The 19620-nt window shown below is 40.5% G+C and overlaps 1 protein-coding gene across 1 annotated transcript; it reads left to right on the top strand.

The window, feature by feature from the left end:
• Window positions 1-3: 3 nt before the first annotated feature.
• dusp10 (dual specificity phosphatase 10) lies at window positions 4-15004 on the top strand. Its single transcript, XM_086167198.1, has 4 exons — window positions 4-159; window positions 1052-1881; window positions 9381-9749; window positions 11114-15004. The coding sequence occupies exons 2-4, from the start codon at window positions 1098-1100 to the stop codon at window positions 11377-11379; spliced, it is 1419 nt and encodes a 472-aa protein (XP_086023324.1). The 5' UTR covers window positions 4-159; window positions 1052-1097; the 3' UTR covers window positions 11380-15004.
• Window positions 15005-19620: the final 4616 nt, after the last annotated feature.

Genomic DNA, 19620 nt, shown 5'->3' with positions numbered 1-19620 from the left:
AGGCTGGCAGCCTTCCTTCATTATTATTTCAGGGTAGCAGGGTAAAAAAAAGTACTGAAAATGTTTCCGCTCCACAACACCGGGACGGACTGAATGGAGGCGACGCTGTCAGCGAGCGGAGACAATAAATCCGTCTGCCGTCAACCCCGACACACACCGGTAAGCGGACGGTAGAGGGGAAGTTTGGGAAATTGGTCTCCAAGACGCGAGTTGTTGAAATGCACAGTCATAGAGATCCAGTCTATTACTAGCTTAATTAAATCCCATTGCTGCAACCATTTCGGTCTGATCAGTGTTTTATGATAGCTATTATATGTGTATTTTAATGCAATTCACAGGGAGTGAATTGGATTTGAACGTCAGCCCTGATCTTTCCGTGTCATCCTTAAGCCACATCAAATTCACGGCACGTTCTCATGCCGGCTTCTTCAATGAATTTGGCCGTGAAGGATGTGCGTGTCTAAGGGATCGCGGCGGCGGCGGTGGCGGCGGCGGCGGCGGCGGGGGGGAGGAGGGGCAGAGCACGGCGTGGGTCCCGATCAACATGTCACGCTCTTAAAATGCCTAAATTGGTGATCCGGGGGAATTACCAGCGCTGACTTTTCGTTTTTTGGGGGGCGGGGTGGGGGGTGGCGGGGCAAACTGCGACGTAGCGTTGATGCAGTATTTTTTTTTTTTTTTTTTTTGGTCACTCTCTCCTTGTAAAAGCTCTGGATCAGACATGCAAGAGTTAGGCGCATATTTCTGGCTGATATCCACACACACCTTCATGCAAGGAGGATCCTGGGCTTGATTCACAATTACTGACTTGGATTTTAGTCCGTAGTAGCAATTACCCTTACCAGCTGTCACACCTATATTTTCCCACCAAAGTGGGTGTTGCCATTGCTAATATTTGGCTTCAGTTTGTATTGTATGGGGATCAAACACACCAGGGCCATCTGTGTGCAGCCTTGATCCCCGTTTACAGATTTAAAATTCTTTGAACTGAACCAGCTTTGAAAAGATCTTCCTCCCTGCTTCATGCCTCTACTTGCCCCTGTCCCCACAGAGCGGCGTGTTGAGTTCTCCTTTAACGTCCAGCCCTCGGTCTCCCCATGCCTCCATCTCCTCTTGACGACAGAATTGTGGTGGCGCTGCCAAGGCCGATCCGACCTCAGGAACTCCAACTGCGCCTGGACACCAGCTATTTGGACTCCATTGCCACTACCAGCAGTAACAAGACAGTCATCAGCACCACCGTGGTGAAGATTCGGGCGACGGCCAATCTTGTAACGTATATGCCCTCATCCAAGGGCTCCACGCGCTCGTTGTCGTGTGGATGTAGCAGTGCCAGCTGCTGTTCTGTCACTACCTATGAAAAGGACAGCCAGAGCCTCAGCCACAGCCAGGTGAGTGCCAGCAGCCCCAACCTCAGCTATGCCGGGCCCCCCACTCCAATGGTCAGCAACCATGAAGCGTTAAGTGCCTCCAGTCTCACCCCAGGCACACCTAAGGCACTGTCCACTGTGAGAGTCATCCACCCTAGTGAGCTGGCCAAACGGATGACCTGCTGCCCCATGGGTCACCCTATCGGGCCTGTGCCCGTGATCATCGACTGCCGGCCTTTCTTGGAGTACAACAAGAGCCACATCCGGGGGGCCGTGCACATCAACTGCTCAGACAAGATCAGTCGACGGCGCCTCCAGCAGGGCAAGATCACGGTGCTGGACCTCATCTCCTGCCGGGAGGGCAAGGATTCTTTTAAGGGCATCTTCTCCAAAGAGATTGTGGTTTACGATGAGAGCACCATGGACCCCCACCGGCTGACATCCTCCCAGCCGCTCCATGTGGTCTTGGAATCACTGAGGAGGGAAGGCAAGGACCCCATCATCCTCAAGGGTAGGTGGCTGCGAAAAGACTGTCGTTCCAGTCCAATAAGGGCTAAAAGCTGCAATTTCGTACTTTTAGTTTGATGCTGAAGGCAGTGCATCATTTACGACATCCCAGAAGAATGCGAGATTTAGCCACGATTTAGGAGCTTAGTTGCGATATAAAGTGATCTGAAAGTAGCGTGGTTGCATAACAGCGTGCAGTGTTTTTGTAAGGCACGTTAAACTTTGACCTTTATTGTTGTGGACAGCTGACCCCGCCTGTCAGCGTATCGCTTGAAGTTTTATCTGGTCGTGAGCTTTGTACTGAGGCATTGCAGCAGTCGCAAAACCACCGCCGAGTCATTTGTGGCCCATCGTCAGGGTCTGCAGATGAAAACATTACATAGACGCTCTTCATTGCTTCTCTTCCATGAGCCACATATTAAATGTTTTGCAGGGAGCGAGGAGCAGCTGTTAGTAAATAAGGCAGTCTGTTGAGATAGCGGTTCCTGAGTCGCTGCCATGTTTTCTATCCTTAGTGTGTGTGTGTGTGTGTGTGTGTGTGTGTGTGTGTGTGTGTGTGTGTGTGTGTGAGTGAGAGAGAAAGAGCGAGAGAACGAGAGGCTGTTACAGTATGTTATGTTGGGGAGAGTGAGAGTGTTTTCTGAGTGCTACCTAGTCACTGTCTTCTCCTCTTTTCTCGTCTCTGTATCTGTGTCTGTCTGATGCTCAGATGTGGAAGCAAGCAGACTGTCTTGTTCCTCTGTCCACATGTTCGATTCTCTCATAAAGGCAGCCAGCTTATCTTTTGGAAAAGAAATCACAACAGCACTGCCCATCAGCTCCATCCAGTTCAGCTGCCTTTGTTTTGTATGTTTCTAAGAGGGTAAAACAGAATATAAAAATTTCCCCTGCAGGGATAACTAAGTAGGAGTAAAAGTCTCAGTCATTGAGACAAGGTCTGATAATGAGAAAGAAAGTACCTCAAAAACTCAAAAATGATACCAAATTCATAAATAACCAAATATTTCTCAATAAATTGCTTGAAACCTGAAATTACATTTGAAATCACTTAGATATGATCCATTATTCAAATAGAAATTGCTTGAAAAATTATCCGAGGATAAGCAAGACACCACCTACGGTTTAGCAAGAGGCACACTTTAAGTCGTTGAGTTGTGTATCAGACATTATATTACATACCTAAGAAGACTTTATGATGTACCGTGATATCAATATGCAGATGTATAAGAGTCATGATACTATTGATTTCCGTTTCCCACAGTCGAAGTGTAGAATACAAACTCAATTGATTCCTGAATGTTTTCTTCATTTTGATATAGGGTTTCTAACCCGTGAGCAGGACATTGATGTTATTTATGAAGTAATAGCACAGCAAATATGGAACATGTTTGTTTAAATCCAGCTGAATAATTCAATACCCTATTAATGGCTGTGAGCCCCTGGTCATGATTTACTGAAACACAGTTGCTGTTTGATATTTGGCTCTACTGGAAATGGAAATTGTTCCATCAGCGTCATGGTGAGAGCGGTAAAAGGTTATGTTTAATGTTGGTCTGTAGAGTGGGAGGCACAGCGATGGTGGATGGTGCACTCGTGTCGAAGTTGCAGAAGTTGCTGGCTTCAAAGCGACACAGACCCTAATCTGTGTTTAAGATTGAAAATAACTTTCAGAAGAGTTGTTAGATTCATAGGCAAATGTTGATGTCATGGGTGTAGTGCAAATGAGAATATGTTATTCAGTGCCACAGTCTTTTTCAAGTGACAGTGAATAAAGTCTCGATAAAGGCTTAGTATAATCAGTAAATTCCAATACAATGTGTTTGACAGCCTGTCTGCCTAAATGATGTAAAAATGGGTCTAAATAGCTGATATGGTGATCTGTATTGGGCACAAGCAGCTCATGTGTTGACTCAGTGTTTGATGCAGCTTGACTTGTAGGAGAGGGTCAAGGTTAATGGAACAGGATTGATGATCAAGGCTGATCACTTTACCTGACATGAGCAAGTTGAGAAAGTGAAGGTCAGATCAAGGTTCTACGTAGTGGTTTCCATTATTTACAGAGACTGATCATGTTAGCACTTACCTAAACCCATGGGATTTTGGTTGTCAGTTATCTATAAATCCTGTCTTCCTTGAATTTGCAAACATTTGTAATTATTATTTTCAGTGGTGGGCTGATGGGCCTGCAAAGCCTTCTCTGCTGGCCTAAAAAAATATCTGAATCACCATTATATTTTGTAATTATATTTTGACTACTTATTACATAATTCCAAATGGTCTGTCCCCTTCCTTTCATAGCTTTTTCCCTGGTTGTGCTGATTCAAGACATGTAATTTCATATTAAAGCATTTAACCAACCACATTTCAGCCATTATTCTTTGTCAGGCAGGGTCCAAGTCAAAGAAATCTGCCCGGAGGCCGGCAGAATCAGATTCACAGGCTCTCTAGCAAAAAATAAGTGTTGATGAAACTTGCTTCGACCAAGCAGATTTGGAGTTGCGCCACCAAGGCCTTTTAGAAGTGTCAGTGACGTCAGCGTGATTGGATAGTCAGAGTGTACTAGCCAGAGCTAGCAGGCTACATCTTTAGTGAGCTACACAAACACAAATATAGTTGTGTTGATATAATAGCTAATTTGTCAACCCATGATGGCTTAAGGAAGAGAATAAACCGATGGGGTTGCAGATTTATTGTCAAAACCATTTTCAAGACAGACTATTCAAGAAAAGCTGAAGAACGTAAAGAAAGGTCGAGGAATTACAAAGTTAGCAGGCCTTTTACAGCAAGGAAAGCGATTTTTCCGTGATTTTCAGTCCACTAACTATGAGTGGTACCCTGGCTCACAGGCTCTGAGGAACACTGCAAATTGTATTGCTGGGAGTGCTTTTTATTTGCCACTGAACAACACGGTGTTCGGAGACACACTGGGTTTGTAAATTTGACTTGCCTAACCAAGGCAGCAACAAGACACCAGAGAACTGCCTGTCACTTAAAAGCAATGGCGCTGTCCAAAACTTTTTGGGGAACGAGAGTGGATCTATAGCTGAGTGAGCAAGTGCACAGCACAGCTCGCACTGGTCCTGGGTTATAGAATAGGCAAAAGTGTCAAGGAACGGTTAACAGATTTGAAGACGTTAACAGTGGGAAATAAGCCGATGACATTGCGGGTCTTATTATTCAATCTCTGGTGGAAAATGAATGTCTGGGTAAAGTTGCAGCACAGTATTTTTAAGGCACAGCGGACATGTCAGATGACGATAGAAAAGGACTTCTTGATGGAGGTGAAGCGTATGGATAATCTATACGACAGGGTAATTGAACTCTTTTTGAGGAGAAAAAGGAGGATGGATCTGTAAACCAATAGTCTGAATTTTTGGTGAGTAAAATGTTTATATTTTCCTAAATAATATTGCAATAAAGCTGCAATATTTTTAGAGTATGATTGTTGCTTGTTTATGTGTGTTGCAGTTGTAACTGCAGTGGATGGAGACTCGTGTACTCCGGGTTTGTTTCTTCAGCCACAGCATTTATTGTGGCTACACAAGTTATCTCTGGCATGTAATGGCTCTTTATACTGCATTTCTGCATAATATGATGGTTTTTATAGCGATAAAACAATTATTGAGGGGTGATTGATAAATGGAGCACTACTGAAGGCCTTGGTGTGAAATGTATGGCTGCCACTGAGTACTTTACAATTACATTATTTCAGCTGCTGCATGTCAGTACCATTAGAAAGGGACATAGATGTGATCATTTGATGCATCTTAATATGGTCTTTAAGAATCCCTTGTGTGCTTTTATACAGTTAGCAAATATACAGTCAAAGAACATTTTGAATCATTCCCAAACAGTCTCAGGTCAAAAATTAATGTTTCAATACAATAGCAGTGTTTCCCCTCTCAAACAAGGATAATACCCGACCCCAGAGAGCAGGGGTGTCAAACTAATTTTCACCAAGTGCCACATCAGCATAATGGTTGACCTCAAAGGGCCACATGTAATGGTTACTGTATAAATGTAACTAGATGTAATCAAATCAAATGTAATGTAAAATAAGTGTAACTACTCCTTAGTGTTAAATAACTCCTAATTTATTACTCATTCAAATCCAAGATGTTAAATATGCATTCCCATCTTTCTTGAAACAGCCTGCCATCTACATCAACTTTTCACCTCCTGGACATTTAGGGATCATTTGCATTTCTCAATTCCACTTGTTGAAAATCACATCGATGTGGATACTCTACGGGATGCCATCACTTGGCGGGTAACATGATCGGCATGAATTGTGGGAAATGTACTTTATGGTCAATGCACATGTTTGACTTGTTTATTTTAAGACAATTAGACATTTTAAGATGAGCTTTAAAATGACATGCCTTGGGTCTTACACATGTGCTATAAAGGAATAACATTTTAGATTACTCTGTCCAGTGAGCCATCTCTCCATCCATTGAAACCAGAGTCAACGATTTGTTGTGGGAATGTCTAAATTAGTGTTAAAGGTGTCATTTACCTGAGGCTTGGTTTTAACTGCCCCACAGTGACCGCAATTAAAAAGTATTCAAAAGAAATACCTAACCAAGACTGCCAGTCCTGCAGTACAATGGCTCAAACCGTTTACAGTGTTACTATAGTGCCTTGCCATACTTGTACATCAAATTCCTGTGTGACCCGAGAAGAACGGGAATATGGAACTGTTACAAGGAAAGTTGCATACTGGCCAGCTTCAGTTCCTTACAACCCAGCAATAATGAATGAGAAATAGTGTTTTTTTTATCCAGCTGCAGCAAGAAAACAGGCTTTAGTGTCACCGATCAGTACATTTACTTTGAAAATGGAAAATCCCAAATTTAAAATAAGTCAAAAATAATCTTAAAATAAACGAAAAATAATTGAGGAGTTAAGACAGGTGAAGTTTTTGTTGTCAGGTCAGGGTTGTGTTTCCCTGTTTAGATGTTCCTAACACTATAGATCAAAAGTTTTAAATAGTTTACCTTTCGTAGGAAAACTTGTTTAAACTTAGAGCTGTCAATCATAGTGCTTCTAATTCATGACAAATGAACTGATTGTGTCAGTCTTCTTTCCTTTTCATTTATCCCTCCTGGTCTGGCGTGCCCATGGTGTCATTCACAACTGTCATAAACCTCATTCACACACAGAGCCTTTCCCGCACCTTTCCTCCTGGAGAGGGCCGTGTGTAGATCAGATGAAGAATTGATTTATTATTATTTAATAATTGAGAGGAAATCTGTGCCGGATAAAGAATAATGAAAAAATGTAATCTCATTCCTATAAATGCTTTCATGTGGTAGTTGTCCACAAAATGATGAGTGGGTTCATTGTGTGGAGCAATATTTATTGATGGTGAGAAGAATAAAATGGTTCCAAATTTAGCAGGAGGATGATTTGCCACAGCTTGACAACTAAAGGATGTCCATAAGATAAAAACTTTTTGCACCAAATATACATGTTATTCTGTTCAGGCTGAAGTCTCAATATGTTCACAAATGTGGATTTAAAGTGACCTTTTTTTGAAAAATCGCTACAACACATTACTTAACACCCTTATTACTTTATTGCATTGGTTGATTTAACTCATCTGTAGAATGTGACCAACCCCAGATCTTGAGCCCTCACCACACAATGCTTTGTACTTTTCAGCTGATTGTTGGATGGTTCAGGCAAACTCACTATTTTGCCACAAAAAGCTTGAAGGCAAGCTGCCGTGCCGTGAGAGAGATGTAAGGAGGAGGTTGGAAGAAAATAAGTCATAAAAGGATCATAAATCACACTGGCAAATCACCGTGCTGTAGTGCAGCGAGCTGCCTGAACCATCCATATATCTAAATACTTACTAGCTGGGAATGCAGTATCTGTACTGAGCCAAAAAGTAGCTGAAGGTAGTGCGAAAAAACATAACGCCAAATCCACCAATCACATCCCTGCTTGGTCAAAAATAAGATCTAAGCTACTATGCTCAATACACTCTGAAAGAGTTTAATTTTTATGGAGAATCGTTTTTCTACATTGTGTTTTAGCTATTTAGGCCCATGTGAAAATGTATAATTAATAGGATCAATTATGAAAATAATGTAGATGTTTAAACTAGAGCATTTCCTCCTAATGTCGGTTAAGCTGTTCCTGTAATGAACATAGAATGATTGTGACAAATTCAGTTCAAAATTCCCCTGCTGCACCAAGTGTAGTCTCACAAGCAAAGCTTGTAAAGACTTGTACTTCTTTATTACAGTGCAGATTTACTTTGTGATGCCAATATGGCGGTAGCTGAATCAGTTCTCCATTGACATGAGCTTCATGTCTTTGTTCCTTGTTCCTGGTCTTTAGACAATGAAAGCTGCTAGGAGACCCTCTACCTGTCCAAACACATGGGAGAAGTTGCAGGGCTCTGTAGAAATTACCAACACATGCATTGAGACTCTTTGTGATGCTGCTCCCAACACTCTTGTGCTTTGGGGATCCCTGGGACAGAGGCGTCGCAGTCCACAGGTGCAAACCAGTGATTTGAAGAAGTGGAAATGTCCAGTGAGAAGCTCATGAAAGGTTAAGATCGTCTAGTAACACGTGTGAGAGGGAGATTTTACATGCAGCAAATTGTTCTCTTTAAAAGCAGATCAGATGTGACTTGATGGTTATTTTAGGATATTTTTAAAGTCATGTGTTTAATTGAAAAAAACGATTCATTCACATAACAACTAACAACCTGCTTTTTACAGCTACTGGTCTTTGTTTTTATCTGAATTTTGTGCATGGTTTATTTTCTGTTCTCAGTTGAACATATGCCATGTGCTGGACAGAAGCACATGTATTTTAAGCCACAGCTGGGAATTGAACTCTTAACCTTGTCTGCGTCGCTTCAAAGTGTGTGACCTGAGATCTGGCTGGCAAAAAAGTATTTTTGATTGGAGCTGGACATTTTTAAAGTGTGTTTTATTCACTTGTTTGTTAATATTGAATTAGTCAACCCAAGTAGGTTTGAATGTTTTGCTTTTAAAATGTGGTCATTTAATTCCTCATTTACAAATATTAAATTAAATAAAGCAGATGGAGCATCACTGAAGGGAACTTTAAAGAAGATGAATAATTTCTCAGCTATTTTTCTTTACTGATTTAAAGATTTATTTAGCAAATTTTTTGGCAATTTAAGCATAATTGCCAAATGCTTTACTCAGTGATTACTGATTGTTGAATTTTTGCAAATTTAGCAAAGACATTTTGATCTCATAAACAATCCCTAATGATTAAAAATAAAGCAACCCTAAAATGAAACGGAAACAACTCTGAAAACGAAGGCTTCATCAAGGATCCATATCTTGATGTACAGATCAACAATTAAGAAGACATGACAGTGCATCCACAGTTGAATTCCCTTCATGTTATTTTATTGACTGGACTCTAAGTTTTTATGTTATTTATTACTTGCAGAAAAAATCTGTCAAGAAAGCCATTGTGTTTATACGGCTCTTGTTGTATTTGCAGGAGGCCTCAGCTGCTTTAGACAGAGCCACGAAAATCTGTGTGAGCACTCGTTGCATCTTCACGAAGGCTTAGACACGGGCGCAGCCGCTGGCTTGACTGGGCCGCTACCTCACTCCCTGCCATCCACACCGGACATAGAGAATGCAGAGCTGACGCCCATCCTGCCCTTTCTTTACCTGGGGAATGAGCACGACGCTCAGGACATCAACCTGCTGCAGCGCTGTAACATAGGCTACATCCTAAATGTGACCACCCACCTGCCGCTCTACCACTATGACACGGGTCTCTTCATCTACAAGCGCCTCCCTGCCACAGACAGCAACAAGCAGAACCTGCGCCAGTATTTTGAAGAGGCATTCGAATTCATTGGTATGAAAATGCACCCGCTGTTAAAAATTTTTGCATGTCTGCTGCCAGTATGCCTGTGAACGTCAGTAGATGGATGGATGCTGCCAGTATGAAGGGAATCGTGATGATTCAACATCAGAAATCTTTGATGTCTGAATGATGTCTGGATGAGAAATACTGTAGCTGCGTGAAATTACAAGAACACAAAACAGCAAGTCCATTTATTGTATAAATGATTTTAATTTCAGGTCACTGAATTTTTCCCAGCTCTTTTGTCTGGTGACTTTTTAAGAAAAACATCTGGGACACACTACAAAAATATTCCATTAATCAACATCACTTAGTACTAAGCATTCACAACAAGCTAGTTAAGCACCTATAACTAATCAAACTACCGTGCTGTTTATGTTAACTAACGTACTAAATTATACATTATCAAACAGTCTTTACAGGTTCATATAAAGTCAAGCATTTAAAAGAAGATAACTTTAAATAAGCAGTCAATAAACTATTTGTAAAGTTCAGCTGAAATAGAGAAGACTTACAATCTTTGCTTAACATTTATAAATTTCAGTTTATCCTTTGTATAATTACAGTTTTAATTTGACCTTATTTTTTAAGTCATAATTTTTGTAATTTATTCATTTCATTTTTGTACTGATTAAGTAAGCTGTCGAACCCTTGTTTGGTTCCTACAGGGTATCTTTCTGTGGACTTTTCTCCCCGTGTCTGTGTGGGTTTCCCCCAGGTTTCCTTCCGCAGTCCAAAAACATGAAGCAGGTTAATTGGAAAAATTACCCCGTTGTACGAATTTAAGAGTTAATAGTTGTCTGTCTGTTTATGTGGACCTTTGATTGAGTGGGGATCAGTCCAGGGTGTACCTTGCCTCTCGCCTGATGGCAGCTGAGATGGGCTCCAGCATCCCCTGCGACCCTGAGAAGGATACGCAGTCGACAATGGATGAATGGATAGATATCTATGCATACCTAAATGTATTTTTCCAGTGTATGTAATGTCAAACCTATGTTGATGTGGTAAAGCACTTCGAGATCCATTTTCTGCCTTGAAGGTCCTTCGCCACTGAAGTGTATTTACACATTGTGTGTTGTCACCAAAGTGTTGAGTCAGTGGTTGGCATGGTTACCTCAAACCAAAGCTTTGCTTCAGGCTACTTTTCTCTTACTATTAAAAAGCTAATTTCCATCAAACAAGAGTAATCAATTTGGTATTTTTCGAATAGTGTTAACATATCAGCAAATCCCAAATTTGATTAGTTTCATGCCTAACAGACCTAACTTTGGAGGTCATGGATGTCTTGACCTATGTGATGAAAGATCTTCCTTCTCAAATTTGTTTTTAAAATCCCTCAATTTTTCTATCTGCAGAGGAAGCACACCAGGCAGGAATGGGCCTTCTGATCCACTGCCAAGCAGGCGTGTCTCGCTCAGCCACGATCGTGATCGCCTACTTGATGAAGCACACCTGGATGACCATGACAGATGCCTACAAGTTTGTCAAAACCAGGAGGCCCATCATCTCCCCGAACCTCAACTTCATGGGCCAGCTGTTGGAGTTTGAGGAGGACCTCAACAACGGAATAACGCCACGAATCCTCACACCCAAACTCATTGGTGTGGAGACCATCGTTTAAATCAACCCCTCAGCTCAACACTCACTTTGGAGTTTGTGTAAGCCGCTGTATTCTTCTTGAATCTCCTCATGCTCATCCTGGACTCCCCGCAGCACCAAAGCTCTGGGTCAGTGGTGATGAGAAATGCCAAAAATCCCTGCTGTTTGGACATGGCCAACGTCCTAGGGAGGGGAAGAGATGGAGAGATTGAGACAGAGAGAAAGAGAGGAAGTCGTCTGATGGAAGCGTTCCTTTGGTGACTGCAGAATAGCAAGTGTGAGGAAAGATAAATCTGGCTTGGAAAAGTTGCTTCATGCATTTAGGGAAAGGTATTGACAGGAGAAACTCTTGAAGTTAACACTGTGGCACATGTTTGCAGAGTCAGGTGGGGTTGGCCATGGCAGTGCCTGTCAAAAAAAAAAAAATAAAAAGCTGAAGACATGTCTGGTGTGTGTCAATGTTGTTCTATTTTTATACAGGGGTTAATGGGGATGACCATGACGAGCCCGAAAAGGCTTACTGTGCAATAATTTCAGAGTGGAATGCAACTGAGACCTTGATCTTATATGTATATATTGGTAATGATTACAATACATTTCCAGCCCTTCGCTGAAATACCATTTTGATGTAATGTAATTACTGTTGTTCAGTTCTATACATTTATGTTATAAATGCAAACAGTTATGCTGTAATATTTAGCACAGATGTTTCAAGAGAAAAACAAAGTTTGTTTTGTTTTTTCTTTCAGAGCGCAGCTTATGGGTTTTTATTGGCAATCTGTGTTTAATTGCAAAATTCACAGAGCCGCATATAAATATTCAGCTTGTTTATTTTGGTATCTTGGTGTTGCCATTCCTGCATCAACATATCCATATATATATATATATATATATGTATATGTGTGTGTGTGTGTGTGTGTGTAAATGTATATATGTATGTATACACACGTGTTTGTATGTATGTATGTATGTATGTTTATGTGTGTTTATATATACACACACACACTCTCTCACACACACACATGCATATATATATATATATATATATATATATATATATACTACCAGACAGCCATAAGAAATTTTTGCATGTCTGGTGCCAGTAGACAGAAGTCGTCGGAATAATCAGTGAATAAAACAGGGCTAATAGTGATGATATTTAATGTAACAGAGGAACTTCACTGCCTGCTTTTGTTTTCTCCTCTGTTCTTATCGTTGCCCCCATTCATCAATGAGCCATCTCTGTTGTGATCTGTATCCAGTCCCTGTGTAGCTATATTTGTTTTGTTAACGCCTCTTATTTGGAACTATACGGTAGCAGAGTTGAGGTACAGACTTCAAACCAACGTTTTTCATTCCCAAGGTGGAGGTTGATCTTACGCATCTCCCCATTGACACTAAGCTACAGTTAAGTGAGCACTTCTGCCTTGCATATGCAAGCACTGCTGTCACGTGCTGTTCTAGTGCCTCTATCAATGCCTTAATTCATGTGTCACCACTGGGCCTGCACATGGTACACCATGTGCAGCTGAAATTCAAACCAGTCGGAGGTTGTATCAACTACTGGACTCAAGTGACCTGCTTTCTTGGTCTCTGTGTACGAATGGTAAACGACAACCATTGTTTATTGTTTCTACCAGAGTTCCTGATTCTTATGCAGAGTTTGAAAACTGAATTTGAAGATGCTTAAGAATGCCTTGAGGTAAAAATGCTCATTATGTAACTGGCTGTGGTGGCATTTTAAGGACAACCGCCTCCAACAGTAAATCCAATGCAGTACTAAATTGGTCAAGAGTTTATGCATGTGCACAAAGTTAAGTGACACCCTCTTGCATCTGAATCTACTCAACTCATGTCAGGTGTTATATGTTTAAACTGTGTTCTTGATAATATATTTACTGTGAATTATGATACCAATAGACATAAAGGGAAAGTTTTAGTATCCAGGTAGGATGCATGTGTTTTAATGTGAAATACATGCACCTTTTCAGCCATTTGTTTACCACTGAGCACTAAAAATCTCTTCTTTTTTAGACAACCATGCACCACCAACAATGCCCAGAACATTTTAAAAACCTGAACAACTGAAGATCTTTCATTGTTGATCTCATCAGTTTGTAAACAGTTATCAAGGGCTGTCAGATGATTTTAACCCCCCGCCGAAAAAAAAAAATGAAAAAATAAAAAATTGAGTCCTTTAACTCAAGTTCAACACAAGATCCAGACCAAAAGAAAAAGGAGTACCGGTAGTAACGTTTACAACTGTTTTTTTTTTTTCTTTTTCTGTTTCTTGTTTTACCATGCTGGCTTGATACTGCATTTCTCACTAATTTCTGTACCGTTCACATGTGCGCACGTCCTTGTCTAAGCCCTCTGTAACTGTTTGCATGACAATAAATAGATAATTGAAGCACAGGGCTAAAACAACCGCTGTCAAATCACCAAAAGCAATGTTTCCTTTGCAGTGCATCCCCCCCAACCAAAAAAAGCCATTAATACTGACCCCAAAGGTTTGGAAGAATAGATTATGTGTTTTTGTCTGCAAGAAGTTAAAGGAGAGTAAACATTTTCATAGCGTAGTGTGACACTCAGTAAGGCTTTTATGACTAAAACCCAACAATTAATATCACAATTCCCTCCTGAAAGATTCATGCTATGCAAGTGAAATTGTTACAGGATCTTTCTTTAAGCAAGTTTGATTTTTATGCAATCATTTCAAGCATGAATACCTGTATGCCACCTCAAAAGTGTGACAAAGAAAAAAAAACGTGTGCCGGTTTGTTCACTTGTATTTTCTGTTGCTCTTGTCATTGTTGTCCAACTGGTGCTCCACAATTTAGATAGTATAGAAGTGTATAGTAACCATTTACTGTACTATGTTTGTAGCTTCTGCATTTATATTCAGTGATTTGCAAAAAGTGAAAGCTTATCATCTGAGCCAGTGATATATAAAAGAAATGTACCTTTTTGTCCCATCAGCTGGTACCTAAAACTGCAGCGACACTTGGCTATTTGTATGTAATGATGTATTTGATTGAAAAATGTAATCGTCGTACTGTAAATTATCTCCTGGTTGGAAAACAAAGCATGCTGTGTGCTCCTGTGAGGGACACTTGCAGCCGTTCCGGTGCTGTCCGTCTTTCTCAAACTGCTCTTTTTGCAGAGGGTATAGCCTAATTGACAGCTCTAAGAGGCATCGGGGTCTGTTACTTTTCATTTGAAAACGTGGTTCTTTATGAGAACAAAATCATATTCGATGTGCACTCTTTACAACCAGACTTGTTTAAGAGTCTCTGCGTTGGGCTCAGAGGCTCCAGTGGAACGGGCTTCACGCTACAATTCTCTGTATCTTTCTTTACCTGTAGTCAACCATCAAGTATATACAGTGTCTAAATATATATCTATTTTCTTTATATGCATATCTTCATTACTATTTTTGCACTGACCTATGGACAGATGGATTTATTTTTTCCACAAGGGTGCTATAATAACGGAGGCCTTCTCCCACACCTTTTTGCATGACTTGCTCAAAACTCCTCAACTGGTCTGTCATCTCCTACTACTCCTTAAACTGTCGCAATTGAAGCACTGCAATTTTGTAATCCCTACTTGTGAGCTTTGAAATAAACAGGGAGGCTTCAAGTTGAGTTTGGTGTCCTGAAAGTTTTTTTTTTTTGTTTTGTTTTTCAATTTAATGTATTTTTTGTTTGAATAGCTTGCAAAGCAAAAGTTAGAATAAACATGAGTTTAGTCGTTGAATAAATGAAATGATAGTTTCCAAAGGTTCAAAAAGGGGGGGGGGGGATGAAACTATGAGCCATTTGAATTGTTCTAAAACAAATGTTGATAAGTCTCTTTTTAATGTTAGGCTATACGTACTGTATTTCTTTTTAAATAATCAGTTATTTTGGATGTTTAATTGGAGGGCGGCATAGTTCCACCTCACAGTAAGAAAGTACCTGGGTCAGTATCGACCGGGGACCATTCATTGTGGAGTTTACACGTCTGTCCACTGCTTCTCAGGTTTCCTCACAGTTCAAAAGGTTCATTTGACACCCTAAATTTCCTGGATGTGTAAATGAGGGAGTGAATGATTATTTTTGTCTATATGTGGCTGTGTGATTGACCGGTAACCCGTCAAGGGTAAACCCCACCTCTCAAGTGACTGCTGGGATGGGCTCCAGCACCCGGACCCTGACTACTGAGAGTAGGTCATGAATAGATTTTAAGGCTATACTTATAAATTGGAACATGCTATCATAATGCAACACAAAATTAATCATCGGGGGATTTCTTTATTGATTTAGAATGGGCCTAAAAATTTAAATAATTTCATCTGACTAACACGAACAACATTGTTCGTGTTTGACCAATTAGTGGATAAAGTACATCATATTAACCACTTTTATGTATTTTATGTGTCTACAAATTCTTTTTTTTAACTTTCTTTCCCTCCATTCTGTAATTTCCCAGCCCTTGGCATTACACTTGATGATATTTATTATTATACTGACTAGAATTCTAATGAACATATTGTCTGGCTCACATTTGTCATTTGACATGGCTCAGCTGTATAGGAAAAACCCTTCATATAATCACTTCACTTCATTTGAGATACTTGCATGTCAAATGCAACCAGGTTTCCCAAAATGTTCCTTTGTTTTTCTATTTTTCTATATTTCTATTTCTATCTATCTGACTGCGAGTCCCCCCTCTCAATTTGTCATATGCTTTTGCAGTGAATCATGTCCACAAAGTATACAGTATAGTTGCATCAATATACCATCTCCACTCCATTCCTGCTCAAACAGGATAATCTGGATCAAAAGTAGATAATTAAATTCAAGGTTTTTTCTTTCACATTTAGTCTTTACAGAGCAGATGTGTATAAAACACTAACTGAAGCTGTTAATGTCCGTGATCATTTGTTAATGTTTATGTTGTCTTTGAGCTTGTTTATGCTGCCTCCAAGTGGCCAATAAACTTTGTAATCGATGATCAATATCTTAAAAACACACCTGACAGTGTGTGTTTTGAGATACAGAGATATCTGTCTCATGGCATTTGAACATCATTGGAGTGCACAGTTGTGAATTATCTGCACTCCCCCATTGAGCATGTGTCACATAGCTGCAGGAGTTATAGACCTATATTTACTGCAACACTGCAGGCATCTGTACCCTGATGGCAAGTAGAGAGGGTGGGCTCTGTGTGTGTGTGTGTGTGTGTGAGTGGGAGTTGGTGAGGGTGAGGTGGCCTAAGGGTCAAGAACTCTCCATAGGAACAGGCACAAAAATAGTTTTAGCGTTGTTTCTAATTACGAGTGATGAGTGCTCTGCCTCATTAATCCTTTCCTATCAGCACTGGGCAGGCTGGCAGCACCAGAATAGCCCTGATCTTTGTGCTGCTGCATGCTGCTCTCCAGCAAGCAGCGCATGGACGTATTAGGCAAAGCAGCGCTGAGAGGAGGACCTACCTTTTCCCTAACCACACACACGCACGCACGCACACACACATGCATGCACACAAACACAAACAGGTGTGCGCTGATATACTTATAATCAACTGTGTGCACATGTCGCTGCCTTCAGAGGAGGAATTGAAATAAAGCATAGGATCTCTGAGCCAGAGGACTACTGCACTGGTTATCATCAAAGCAGCCTGCTTTGTCACAGAAGGATGCACTTGCACGACATCCAACCACAACTTCTCCAAATGCCACTGCAGCAACACTTTGCACTTACAACTCATACATAAAATAATGCATCCCGGGCTTAGCAAACACAGTTTCCTGTTTGGAGAGTGTTAGCTCGATGCAAATGCAGAAGAACAGCAGACAAACAGGTAAGGACCTGTGTTTGTTAATCGACATGATCGATAAAATTGTACAGGAACAGAGAAGGTGTGGAAAGTGAGAGAACACCAGACAAAAAACACCAGACAAAGACGCAAAACAAAAGCACTAACTAAATTCAACCCTGGTTTAACAACAAGTTGTGCAGGTTGTGAACTGATTGGTTTCACACCTGAGGGTCAGCAAGTACAAATGAGGATAATGAACTGACACAGGTGTGCAACGCTGGGGCAGTGATGGTCATCCCACAGAAGGGAAAAAACAGTGACAGGAAGTAAAACCAAACAATGAAATACAAGAGCTCTTCAATGTCAATCTGAAAAGTACAGGATCCTTCATGGCCACAGAAACATAAAAGGAGTTACTGTAAGTACAAGACAAAAAGAATGACACATTGTAAACAGAAAAAAGGAACTTACTCAACCAGAATGAAACAAAGAAAATTCTGACAATAGAAGTTCACAAACAAAAAGGTCCAGACTGCTGAAGTCTAAGTATACAAATAGGATCATAAAATATTCAGATTGAATGGAGAAAATAAAAAGAAAGAGTGTAACTGGGGTAAATGGAGGCCGCTCAGCAAGGTTTGATTCAGGGGTAGTTCAGGAAAGTGCTTATTGCTATTTATGTAAATTGTTTTTCATCTGCACATTTTTAAGCTGTGCATGAATGGGGAGCAGCATGGCTCCGTGGATAAAATGGCCATCTGATAATTGGAAAAAAGTGCCGTTTCTGTCTCACTGCTTCCTTTTCCATTAGGTGTCCTTGAGCAAGTTACTGATCAACTAATTGCTCTTGATGAGTCAGTTGGCACCATTCATCGTGTTGTCCTCCATCGATGTGAGTGGGTGAATGAGGCAATAATGGAAAGTGCTTTGAGTTGAAAACACTATAAAATTAAATTTATGTAATACCTCATTCTGTGATATTTTTTAGTTTTAATTTTATGGCTTTAAAAGGTTGCATGTTGCATATATACAAGCACTAATAATTTAAAAAATGAAGAAAATGAATCGGAAATCTCAGTCCATTAATCAACTGTTCACAACCCCTATACAAGCTCAATCTGCACATATTGCCTCCTAAGATGGTTGTCATGTAAAAGCAGTCCCATCACTTTTTGCTGGTAAAACTACAATATCTTATGTTTTTTTATAGTACCAATTAATATCAATGAGAACACACAAGGTGCAACATGTACAACAGGGTTTACATTTAACTAAATAAAATACGTTGCACTTCATGACTTTTGACTGAGGTAGGCTACCAATAACATTCACAAACTCACTTCTGAATATCCAGGCAGATATTAATCTGTAGATGGGACAAAGACTTCTGACCCCAAAAATGGCAGTTTTAAATTACCTTTTTTTAGGCCTTTTTCATATTTAATGAGTCAGTGGCTTGGATTAGTCAGTTGGTCAATTTGCTGTTCTGCACATTTCATTTTGTTTTTCTCCATGACATGGTGATGGTGGGAGAGTCAAGTGAAACTTGGAGAATGGTGAGGGATGGAGAGAACAAGACAGACAAGAAGAGGTCATGACCCATTTCACATTGCACACCAGGGAGATTACAGCAGATCTTTAGACTTGATGAGGGCAGAAGAGAAATATGACATAAACATTGAAGCCAAGAACAGAGATGGACCTGGAGCTTGGGGAGAATGCAAATTAGACACAGCTTATCTGGATGTCTAACTCTGCTGCCTCTTCATAAGACAAGTGAATGATATTACCATTTAAAGCTCCATATATTTCCTCTGCAGATTATTTGTCACATAAATTGGAGTTTTTGAGCACCATCTTCTGTTTTGTGTTAGTTAGAACCTGAACGCTGTGCACCGGAAGGGCCAGAGCTTAGCTTTGGGACACCAGGTCATATGTCATGTATTCTCCGTGTGCAGCTGCAGTGGCCATGTTTGGGATGAGGTAGCTTGAGGCAAAGCTCCTCCTCCCCTCCAGTGACTTTGTAAGAATATAACACATGTCACATTTATTTCTGTATGAATTCCCAGTGGTTTATTAACTCTAATTGGTCTCATGATTCAGACACAGTGATGTACATGTGTTTGTGGACCCCTGAGACAACCAAACCTAAATGTAAACATTTACAGCAGGTCCTCCTTTAAATAACAGGTTACACATGCGCACACACAGGAGGTGTTAAGCCGGATATTCCAAAATTGAATTGCATCATTTGCGCCCTCAGATAGCGCAATTTTAAAAAGGGTCTGGATTCAGTTACGCAAGAGGTCATGATTTGGACTATTTTTGTCAGCCTTATGACCCATTAGCCTTCAGTCAAGCTCTTTTTATATCACGAGCATTGCAGCCATTAAAATAATGGGCCTCAACTAAAAAAAAGAATCAGTTAGGTGTAGATAAATTATCCTTTCTTTATTGTGGA

This window comes from Fistularia commersonii, chromosome 20, assembly GCF_037954325.1.
Source record: "Fistularia commersonii isolate RoL2024-O1a breed Wild chromosome 20, RoL_Fcom_v1.0, whole genome shotgun sequence".
Lineage (NCBI taxonomy): Eukaryota > Metazoa > Chordata > Actinopteri > Syngnathiformes > Fistulariidae > Fistularia > Fistularia commersonii.
Note: the sequence above shows the minus strand (reverse complement) of the source record. Positions and strands in the feature narration are given on the sequence as shown.

Coding starts and splice junctions, on each gene's coding strand:
- dusp10 (XM_086167198.1), top strand. CDS start 1,098: ATGCCTCCATCTCCTCTTGACGACAGAATTGTGGTGGCGCTGCCAAGG. Junction 1,882..9,380: donor GGACCCCATCATCCTCAAGG/GTAGGTGGCTGC, acceptor TTGTATTTGCAG/GAGGCCTCAGCTGCTTTAGA. Junction 9,750..11,113: donor AGAGGCATTCGAATTCATTG/GTATGAAAATGC, acceptor TTCTATCTGCAG/AGGAAGCACACCAGGCAGGA.